The sequence below is a fragment of the Bacillus rossius genome, chromosome 14 (assembly GCF_032445375.1).
Source record: "Bacillus rossius redtenbacheri isolate Brsri chromosome 14, Brsri_v3, whole genome shotgun sequence".
NCBI lineage: Eukaryota > Metazoa > Arthropoda > Insecta > Phasmatodea > Bacillidae > Bacillus > Bacillus rossius.
In genome coordinates, this window is record NC_086341.1 from 5559143 (window position 1) to 5571284 (window position 12142).

Genomic DNA, 12142 nt, shown 5'->3' on the forward strand with positions numbered 1-12142 from the left:
TCCCGCACCGCTCAGGACCCCGCGTTCCACGGCGACATCTCCGTTTCCTTTCCCCCCGTTTTAGAGATACTTCAAGGACAGGGGCGTAGCCAGTGGGGTTCAAACCCAAACAGGGCTCTCTGACGCCACATTTCCAAAACACACACGATTTTTTAAATCCCTCATACATACCAAATAATTTAAATGTCTGGAATAACATTTTTTTTTTTAAATGTTAATAATAATTGTACCATGCCTGCAAAACAGCAAATGATTTAGGCAAGAGCACAACATTGTTACAATTAAAATATTGAAAGAAGGGGGGGGGGGGGGGGGGTGAAGGAGTTCCGCCTTTGCGGAACACAAGTGCAAGCGATGAATAAATTTGAATTTATAATTGTTAATGGAAACATTGAAACTTGCTATCCTTGAACAGTGGCGTAGCCAGGATTTGTGTATGGGGGGGTGTTAAGAAGCATGACTGCCCCCCTCCCCCGTATTAAATTAATTTTTTATTCATCACAAACAAATTTCATATAAAAATTAATAAAATTTTTACCATTACAATATTTAAATTTTTAGTACCGAAAACTGCTAAAATAGCATATTTCACACCTTAAAATCCAAATTTTCCCACGGGGATGACCCCGGACCCGCCCGCTTAAATACGGGGGGGGGGGGGGGGGGGGGGGGGGGGGGGGGGCACTGTTCAAGGATAGCAAGTTTCATGTTTTCATTAACAGTTTTAAATCAAATTTATTTATCGCTTGCACATGTGTTCCACAAGGTGGAACTCTGTCCCACCAACTTTTTAATATTTTATTCTATCAATGTTGTGCTTGTGCCTATCATTTGCTGTTTGCAGGCATGGTACAATTATTAGCATAAAAAAAAATTATTCCCAACATTTAGATTATTTAGTATGTAGGGGGATTTAAAAACCCATGTGTTTTGACAATGTGACGTCAGAGAACCCGTTTACATTTACTTATAAATAAAGTAGTTATCATAACTGTTGCGAAATCATAAATAAAATTAATCATAAAGAGATTGAACGTAAAGTGTTAGAATGTTGATAAAATAACGCTTAGCAAATGCTGAGAGTTACCTTCAGTTCTTTGTATGTTTATTAACAGTTCTGTCCTATAGATCTGGCGCCCATTTCGGAAATATTAGTTCACCAATTTAACTGTAGTCGTGGTTAACGACACAAATACATTTTATGCATATTGCTATAGTTTTTATAACAATTACATGCTAGTTGTGACAAATTTTTGTCAACTATTAACCAGTTGAAAGAATGAATGGAGTATGTATCAAATTAAGTGACGTACTAAATGGGTGCCTGGAAGTTTAGGTCTTTAAGAAAAAACTCATGCAGAAAAAAAAAATTTAATTTTACCTGATGCTCCTTAATTGCCTGAATCAAGTCTTCTTTAAAAGGAAAAATAGGAAGACTTTTCTTTGTTTCTTCAATGTTTAACCTCTTCTTTTGAGCTTCTGTTATTTTCACAGTTTCTTCCTGAATAATGAAAAATAAAATAAAAAGATTGAAAACAGCTGATAACTAGAACCTTTGCGAGCCTTACCCAAAATATATATTATGCAGCAAACACAAAAAAAAAAAACACCAGACATTCAAAATGTTCCATATGATAGATGTAAAACTGCTTCGTCAACATCTGAACAAACAAAAAAATTCATCAGTAGTCGACACGCAAAATTTAAAACCATGAAAAAGCAAGTCATGACCAAAAAATGGCTTGGGACACTAATAATGTCAAAAATAAAAATGTTCAATCTACTTTTAAAACAGCAGAATGAAAAGGAGAGAAATTTATCTGTAATTTTAACTACGGTACAGTAAAACAATTTAAATCCCAACAATTATACAATTTAAACAAAACCATTATCAAATAAATTAAAATACTCAAGCAGCACAATAACAATCAGTAAAAGTAAAATCATTTTCTATTTTCCACAAACGCTTCTCTAACAGCATTATTACTTAATTAAATAATTTTATAAAATCCCAAATTTAATAATAACTCTGAAAATGGGAAAATTATTCCCCCACCCCCACCCCCTGAGTGCTACATACATTGTCCATACCAATCTGTAAAAAAATTTATTTGACTTTCCCTGAAAAAAATTTTTAATGACTTCTTGTTTTAAAATAATGTACCTATTTTTTTCAAATTTCTGTAAGAAATAAAGAAAGACCAGCCTTCCACAATCCCCTCAGCTGGCATGGTTATTTCTCTCCACTTTCTTTATTTCCAACAGAACCTTGGATAAGCAACTTTACAGTGTGCGTGACTACGCACCAAAACACTATCTGAAAAAAAAAAAAATTCTTTTATAGAATGCGTGTTTGCAGACATGAGCATATTTTCCCCTTCAAATCACTATCACTACGAAATTACCGTAACTTTTCCAGGATTTTACATAATGATCCCTGACTTTAACTGACCAACTCCAACTTCCCTGATTTTTCCTGACTTTTCCTCTGACCAACACCAACTTCCCTGATTTTTCCTGAACTTTTCCCTGACCAACACCAACTTCCCTGATTTTTCCTGACTTTTCCTATGGCCAACTCAAAACTTCCCTGGTTTTCCCTGACTTTTACCCTGACCAACACCAACTACCCTGATTTTTCCTGACTTTTCCTCTGGCCAACTCCAAGTTCCCTGATTTTTTCTGACTTATTCCCTAACACCAACTTCCCTGATTTTTCCTGACTTTTACCTTGACCAACTCCAACTTCCCTGATTTTCCTGACTTTTTCCCTGACCAACACCAACTTCCCCGATTTTTCCTGACTTTTTCCCTGAACAACACAAACTTCCCTGATTTTTCCTGAACTTTTCTCTGACCAACACCAACTTCCCTGATTTTTCCTGACATTTCCTCTGGCCAACTCCAAGTTCCCTGATTTTTCCTGACTTTTTCCCTGACAACTCCAACTTCCCTGATTTTTCCTGACTTATACCCTGACCAACTCCAACTTCCCTGATTTTCCTGATTTTTTCCCTGACCAACACCAACATCCCTGATTTTTCCTGACTTTTTCCCTGACCAACAAAAACTTCCCTGATTTTTCCTGACCTTTTCCCTGACCAACACCAACTTCCCTGATTTTTCCTGACTTTTCCTCTGGCCAACTCCAAGTTCCCTGATTTTCCCTGACTTTTTCCCTGACCAACTCCAACTTCCCTGATATTTCCTGACTTTTCCTCTGGCCAACTCCAAATTCCCTGATTTTCCCTGACTTTTTCCCTGACCAACTCCAACTTCCCTGATATTTCCTGACTTTTCCTCTGGCCAACTCCAAGTTCCCTGATTTTTCCTGACTTTTTCCCTGACAACTCCAACTTCCCTGATTTTTCCTGACTTATACCCTGACCAACTCCAACTTCCCTGATTTTTTCCCTGACCAACACCAACATCCCTGATTTTTCCTGACTTTTTCCCTGACCAACAAAAACTTCCCTGATTTTTCCTGACCTTTTCCCTGACCAACACCAACTTCCCTGATTTTTCCTGACTTTTCCTCTGGCCAACTCCAAGTTCCCTGATTTTCCCTGACTTTTTCCCTGACCAACAAAAACTTCCCTGATTTTTCCTGACCTTTTCCCTGACCAACACCAACTTCCCTGATTTTTCCTGACTTTTCCTCTGGCCAACTCCAAGTTCCCTGATTTTCCCTGACTTTTTCCCTGACCAACTCCAACTTCCCTGATATTTCCTGACTTTTCCTCTGGCCAACTCCAAGTTCCCTGATTTTCCCTGACTTTTTCCCTGACCAACTCCAACTTCCCTGATATTTCCTGACTTTTCCTCTGGCCAACTCCAAGTTCCCTGATTTTCCCTGACTTTTTCCCTGACCAACTCCAACTTCCCTGATATTTCCTGACTTTTCCTCTGGCCAACTCCAAGTTCCCTGATTTTTCCTGACTTTTCCTCTGGCCAACTCCAAGTTCCCTGATTTTTCCTGACTTTTACCCTGACCAACTCCAACTTCCCTGATATTTCCTGACTTTTCCTCTGACCAACACCAACTTCCCTGATTTTCCCTGACCAACACCAACTTCCCTGATTTTCCCTGACAAACACTAACTTCCCTGATTTTTCCTGACTTTTTCCCTGACCAACACCAACTTCCCTGATTTTCCCTGACAAACACTAACTTCCCTGATTTTTCCTGACTTTTTCCCTGACCAACACCAACTTCCCTGATTTTTCCTGACTTTTTCCCTGACCAACACCAACTTCCCTGACTTCCCGGGATCGGGACCGGCCCACCTTGGCCTCCTTGGAGCCCGGCATCTGCAGCGCCTGGATGAACTCTATCTGGTCCTCCAGCACCAGGTCGTACTGCCGGCCGTCGTCCTGGCGGCGCCGGTCCTTGGCGTCGCGCGCCCCGAACCGGAACACGGCAGACGACATCTGCTCCTCCTCCCACTTGCGCTGCTCGTAGTGGGGGGCCTTCTCCCGCTCGTCCACCTCCTCGTACTTCCCGTCCGTCTGGCCCTGCTCCGGGGGAGAACCTCACTTCACTTCACATTACTTCCGGCGAGACAACAAACAACACTAGTGCGTCATATACGCACCGTCAAAGTAATACGGCCACATGTCACATTAACACGATTAAACAAGAGGCTACATTATTGCAATAACGTGGTTAAATTTCGGACTTGCGTCCATCGCGACATCTTGTTTTGACCGTTTTTTTTTCTCTTCAAAATTCAGGTATGGCCTCATTACATTGGTAGGATTGGCAGATATTGTTTCCATTGGCGTTCTTAACTCAATTTCACTTCTTTTTTTTTAGATATGGCTCTATTACTTTGACAGTGCAATTTAACAAAATAATAAAATATGTGTAAGTATGTATAATAAAGTAATATATGTATATGTAATATATATGTATGTGTGTGTGTGTATTCTGTATCAGTAAAGTACATATATGTATAAGTATGTAGAATAAAGTAATATATGTATAAGTAATATATATTTAAGTATATGTGTGTATATGTGTGTGTGTATTCTGTATCAGTAAAGTACATACATGTATAAGTATGTATAATAAAGTAATATATGTATAAGTAATATGTGCGTATATGTGTGTATATGTATTTGTGTGTGTGTATTCTGTATCAGTAAAGTACATATATGTATAAGTATGTCATAATAAAATAATTTAAAGCTTAAATTGCGGCCCGTAAGTGCCTCAAGGATTTTACAATAAATTATATATTATCAAGTAATTGTACATGAAGCCGTTATTTGCACTTGTAGAATAAGCAGTTAGCAGACACTACTTGTACTATAAAGTCACGATGTTATAGAAAATTATTATTTTTATTTTGTATCAGGGTCCTTTAATGATTCACAGTAATTCTTCTCAGATTTGAGGTTTTAATGTGTTTTTTTTAAAGGAATCAGTTTTTGTGTCTTCATCACACTCCGCACCAATGAATTCACTGGTTGTTCTGCAGAATAATGTGATGCTAAAAATTGTTGTGAGAGTTTACAAAAAAAAGTTTAGGTCTGTGTGTCTGGCCCTCGGATTTGCCACAAAAATTAAAATCTGGCCGTCTTAAGAGAGTGAATTTGGCCTACACTGTCCTAGACAGCTAGTTTTTACAGTTTCCAGTTTGGACGAAAAATAATAGCTGTGAAAAATACTTGTGAAGTAACCGGGTTACTTTTGCAACGGGCGGAAGAACTAATGTGTAGTTCACATGGTTGGATGACGATAGCGGTGGGGCTGGGGTTGTTTACTGACGTAAGCCCGAGTCAGCGGACCCGAGCGGACACCCCCCGACCGAGGTCGAGCGGGGCGGGCACCTTGCGAGTGTCGTGGGGCATGTGGTACCGCTGCACGCGCTCCAGCTCCCGGGCCTCCTCATGGTCCCTGGCGAGCCTCAGCAGCTTCCTCTTGTGGTCGCGCTCCCTGCGCTCCCGCTCGCTCAGCCTGGAGGGACACGCCACATTCACAGCCCGTCACGAACACTTACACACAGGAACCAATCAAATAAAACATTCAAGTACCGACGCTCTTTTTAACCAACATCATCAAGTGTTGATCCATCATACACTGAATCCCTCTTAAGAGAATCCCACTTAAGAATAATTCCTGCGTAATACGTTAAAAAAAATTTAGCACCCACCAAGGTTTAAGCGACATTCACAGCCCGTCACGAACACTTACACACAGGAACCAATCAAATAAAACATTCAAGTACCGACGCTCTTTTTAACCAACATTATCAAGTCTTGATCCATCATACACACTAAATCCCTCTCACAAGAATCCCACTTAAGAATATTTCCTGCATAATACGTTTAAAAAAATTTAGCACCCACCAAGGTTTTACTCAAGCGACATTCACAGCCTGTCACGTACATACTTCCACACAGGAACCAATTAAACAAAACATTCAAGTACCGATGCTCTTTTTAACCAACATTATCAAGTGTTGATCCATTATACACTAAATCCCTCTTAATAAAATCCCACTTACGAATATTTCCTGCATAATACGTTTAAAAAAATTTAGCACCCACCAAGGTTTAAGCGACATTCACAGCCTTTCACGTATACTTACACACAGGAACCAATCATCAAACAAAACATTCAAGTACCGATGCTCTTTTTAACCAACATTATCAAGTGTTGATCCATTATACACTAAATCCCTCTTAAGAAAATCCCACTTAAGAATATTTCCTGCATAATACGTTAAAAAAATTGAGCATCCACCAAGGTCTTACTCTATAGCCTATGTTAAATTTAAAAAAAATAGATTAATAAAAAAAATGCTGAATGAAGGTAGACGAATATGACATCTGTGCTCGTACGCTAGCAAGCAGCGTGGCATACGTATGAAAATTTCAAAAACATTAAATCTTACTCGAAAACTTGCATTTTTGCAGGATAATAGTGCTCAAACACCATGTTTAGAATTTTTTTTAATGTTTTTGATAAGCCCAGAAATTCCACATCACTGCAAAAAAATTGGTAAAATAGTGGGTAAATATTTACTTGGGCGGTATTTCCGAAAAAAATGTTAAAAATCCGAAAATACCTTTATTTTATGCTCTTCAACTTCCTCTTTTCATTAAAATCGGCGGAGATTAGAAATTCCAAATACTTTAGGAGATATCGAATTTTTAAATTTCTTCATATGTAGTTGAGCGGTATTTGCGAAAAAAAATGTTAAAAATCCGAAAATACCTTTATTATATGCTCTTCGAATTCCTCTTTTCATTAAAAGCGGCGGAGATTAGAAATTCCAAATACTTTAGGAGATATCGAATTTTTAAATTTCAGCACAAAACCAGCGCATTCCTGTGGCGTGCGTGCACCATTGTTTCTTGTTTACGTACGAGTATCTATTTTTTTATTGGATAATGATGTCACGTGATTGTTCGTGACAGGCCAGAATTCAAATGAACTAATACGTGATTATTTAGTTCAATTATTGTTTAAAACGGTGTTTAATTACCGCCTCCAACTTAGGTGAGTTTTTAACGTTTATAATTTTAAAGTCTTATTTGTTATTTTGATATTGTTGCGCAAGTAATAAGTAACAAAAAAAAATTACGTGAGTTGTTACTGTACATCCTTTGTTACGGGTTTGTTAGGTAAGGTCAGTTACATTATAAATAATTTAAAACCAAAGAATAATTAAAATTAATTCACATTATTTTTAATATCACCTTAGTTTGAAAGTATTTATAATGTAACTGAACCGACCTAATCGACCATTTTAGTTTACTGTTCACCCTCTGTCCGGGTTTGTTTTGTCAGGTCAGTTACATTATAAATATTTTAAAACTAAACAGCCATTAAAATTAATTCACAAAATAATTTTTAATGTCGGCTTAGTTTGAAAGTATTAATAATGTAACTGACCTGACCTAATCAACCATTTTATTAATTACGCATTCACGATTCACGTATTCACGAACACACTGCAAAATAACAAAAATGGCGCCGCTCGAATGGTTCCACAGGTCTTGTATTGCAAAATTAAAAAATTCGATATCTCCTAAAGTATTTGGAATTTCTTATCTCCGCCGCTTTTAATGAAAAGAGGAAGTTGAAGAGCATATGATAAAGGTATTTTCGGATTTTTAACATTTATTTCGCAAATACCGCTCAACTACATATGATGAAATTTAAAAATTCGATATCTCTTAAAGTATTTGGAATTTCTTACCTCCGCCACTTTTAATGAAAAGAGGAAGTTGAAGAGCATAAAATAAAGGTATTTTCGGATTTTTAACATTTTTTTTCGGAAATACTGCCCAAGTAAATATTTACCAAATAGTGCTCTTCAAAAAAACATTTATAGGAACTATAAGTAGATTAATATTTATACTCACACTTCTTCTTGGAAAAGAAATTCATCATCAATAATATCAGCTTCAAGTTCTGCTACTTTATCTTCTTTTCTCTTTTCTAGATACTTCCTTCTTGACTCCACACGTAACTTTGGTATAATTTTTTCACGATCTTGAGCTTCCAATTTCAGTCGCTTTGCTGCCTCTTCGTACGCACTTTTTTCTGGAATGCAAAAAATCCAAACTTAAAACAGTGTTTAAAATACAATGACAAAATGCAAGGACGGAAATGAGAGAGCCGAGTAAGGCAAGACAAATATTAATCTAGTAACTGTTCAATGAATATTCATTTCAAGGTAGCAACTGTACAATGTAATAACTCTTCAAGATAGTTATGTAGCAGGTTAAAATTGTGATAAGTGATAGTAGGGTGGCGAACAGTGGGTGAGACCAGAAATAAAAAGATCTAAGGTCCGAACAATGACGCAGGGCCCCAAGCAAATAATCCAAATGGGTCCCCTCATTGTTTAATGTACAACTTTTCAAACCCCACAGTTAAAAAAAAGAAAAACGCAAATGACTGTAAACGTTACTTACTGGCCATAATGTGACCTTTGAGTATCGAATAAACTGTAATTTTAATTGTAATATGAGGGTAAACTCATGCATTATAAAAGATATTGAAAATAAAACTGGCCCACTTGGTGTCTGGGCTCCAAGGATTCCCCGCCCCCCCTTTTTGCCACTCCCTCTCGATAGCCCTGATCGGAACATCACCAGTACCGGTGTCCTAGCAATCCTGCTTAACACAGTTATGGTGAATGACCGGACGGAAATGCAATGGGATGGAGGGTGAGAAGCTGAAAGTGAAAGGCGTGCAAAGGAACTTAAGAGGAAGCTGAAAGAAATGGGAGATTCCAATATGCGGGAGATTTCCAAACTACCTGGTGAGAAAAACCAGAGCGAGCTTTCAGTCCAAATAATCACTGCATAAGATGCATCTCATTGAAAATAAATTCTAATATTTGAAAGCAAACCTGAAAATGATTGGTGCGCGACGTTGCGTGTTTTATCTTTGTCTTTGTTCTTAAGCCTGTCAGCAAATTCATCTCTTTCTCGCAAATCTTTGAGTCTTTCCTTTTCAGTGCTGTCGTCTGAATCCAAACTAGAATCAGAATCCATGTCTGACGAATGTTTTTCTCTGTATTTGGACAGATACTTTGACGTCGTGGCTTCTTGAAACTTGCGCTCGCCACTTCTTCCTGAGTCACTTCTACTACTACCACTTCTTTTGGACATGTCTAATTTAATTTTTGTTGACTATTTTAAACATAACCTTATTTCAACCAAAAGCAGTATTAACACATTTCAATATATGTAAACAAACGCATTCAAGTCATAGAAGTATGAGAAAAAATAAAAGTGCGACTCTTACAGTGAACACTGAAATCAAGTTTAATATGAGATGTGCCGCTATCTGGTGGTGGGCCAACCAAAACTAATAACCAACAACAAACCAATTCAAGTGTTTTCATGTGGTTCATGTTTTAAAATAAACTTATAATATGAGACTCGGATACGGAATTTAACGTGTATTTATTTTAAATAATGCAGCGCGTCATAAATAACCTGATAAATAAAATATTTGCCTTCCAAGTAACAGAATTTCTGGATGCGATTTAAAGATTTACACATGTACTTTATACTCCCACCACTAGAATTCGCTGACTGAATCGTAAACGTTGATGTCAACCATCACTCGCAGATAGCAGCACGGAAAATTGGGGAAAATTTAAACTACTAGAAACAGCTCCGATAAAAGTGATAAAATTTGAAAAAATCCTCATCCTCGGCGTTTGACCTGATTTTTAACAAAAGATTTCTTGTTGAAAATCACTAAAAAGATATTACTGTAATGTTTCAGCACATATTAGGAATAATAATTCAATAATATAACTGAAATATTAACCTGAAACATTTTAAAATGCACATTGTAACACGGTAATGCATTTATTCTCACATACACTGTAGCCGTGTAAGTATATTATGAAATCTACTATTTAGTGGGTAGGGCTAAAATTACTTCAAAAATTAGGTCTCAATCTCTGCAATCGGAGTTTCTTCCCCATGATTTCAGTTGACGTTGTACTTCCTATGATAATAAAGCCTGGTCTCCACCCCACCAGTACCAGTCCCCACTGGCAGAACATACCCTCGCATCACGTCCACACGAGTAAAGTTAGTAATTGTTGTCAGCAACTTGTCGTAGCCCCGGATATCACCCCCGTGATGCGGGTTGCATAGTATTCTCAGGGAGGGTTCAGGCCTCGTAGCAGGGAAAATTAACACTATCCGAGCTACAATGATGTATCAACAGTTTGACCACAAGTATTTATTAAGCCCTTCGCGTAATCTAGGTACGTGGGCAATCCGCGGCACAACACCCGTCCCTCCGCGGAGTGAGGCTCGACTGCACGTGTTTGGGGTTGGGCAGGCGCCAAGTGTGGACTGCACCCCCTGGTTCATTATGCGAATGATGAACTGTCTCTGCCCCTTCCCTATGATAGCGAGAAACCAATTAAGTTGGAACGCCTCGCCAGCGACGTGAAGTCCATCCCGTTGCAGCACGCACGTGTCCGCCGATGCGTGCAATGTCCCGCCTCAACAAAACCAAGAAAATACTTATTTACAATTAAATTAGTTACAATGGCGACCGATAGTGTAACGCCCGTGAACGTGAAAGTCCCGATCGCCTGGATCCAATTTCATCAGTTCTGGCTCACGTCTCGCTGCCGCACTCGTCTAGCCGTGCGACCGCCTTGCTCGGCCGCCAGATGACTAATCTCTCGTTGCCCGGCGACTCTCGTCTCAAGACACGTCTGTCCTCTCCGGCCGCCAGACTCCAACTCCCTCTCCTGCCGCGCGTCTGCCTCTCCGCCCGACCTCCCTCCACCCCGTGACATGTGCAGCGCTCGGAGTGATTCCGGGTGTTGGCCTGGGCTTCGTCGCCCGGTTACAGCAATTAAAATAATACTTTAGAAAGACATATAACAATAATAAAACTACAAAAATTACTGAAAAATAATACATAAAAACAATACATGACACCTTATTAAATAAAAAGTAAGTTCTTAATATATACAAATTAAAATGTCACACTGCACGGGCAGGGGTGGTTCAGGAGTTGGCGCAGCATAACGGACTTTATGGGCAGGGTTGACACTTGGGTCGACGTCAAACTAAGTAAGTGCTCAGTGCTATGTCTTAGGCACCCGTATGAGTACCAGTGTATACTCCCGTAAGAGTTATGTAAAGTCATAATATTCACAAAAGAAATTGCAGTACATATCTAGTTCGACGAATGCCTTTATACTTTCTGTCAGTCATTTCCCATGTAGGGAATTTAACTAAGTTAATTGTAAGATGTTTAGACATTAAGTTTTATGTAAAAAAAAAATTATTATTGCTTTATGGATGTGGCCCGCGAGGGCGCTGTCCTGCCCCTCTCCCGGCGCACCACTCTTGCGATCGGTCATAAGGAGTTCGCAGTTCAAGGTGGAGGTGACAGTCATGTGGGAAATCTGCAATGCTTGCCGTCGTCCCGGTAACGGAGACTGCGTTAGCGGGTGAGCCTAGTAGGGAAGTCGGCTGGTATACTGTTCGGTCCGGATGGGCGCCAGGCTAGCTAGCAGCTAGGCCACGGTGGGTGTGGGTCGTCAGCCCCTGTGCAGCTCACTAGGCTCGCCGGCGGTGCGGAGTTCGCGTCCGGAAAACACTCACATATCTCACTACTCGCGTCTCACGT

At 39.2% G+C, this 12142-nt stretch overlaps 1 protein-coding gene across 1 annotated transcript in view; it reads right to left on the reverse strand.

Moving 5' to 3' along the window:
- LOC134539063 (pre-mRNA-splicing factor ATP-dependent RNA helicase DHX16) overlaps positions 1-9745 on the reverse strand; it is a 27279-nt gene extending 17534 nt beyond the window's left edge. The window contains exons 1-5 of the mRNA XM_063380774.1: positions 9375-9745; positions 8380-8560; positions 5836-5962; positions 4288-4515; positions 1382-1501 (exon numbers count right to left, since the gene is read on the reverse strand). Of these exons, the coding sequence (XP_063236844.1) occupies positions 1382-1501; positions 4288-4515; positions 5836-5962; positions 8380-8560; positions 9375-9636 (918 nt within the window). The 5' untranslated portion in view covers positions 9637-9745. The remainder of the gene's footprint in view (positions 1-1381; positions 1502-4287; positions 4516-5835; positions 5963-8379; positions 8561-9374) is intronic.
- Positions 9746-12142: the final 2397 nt, after the last annotated feature.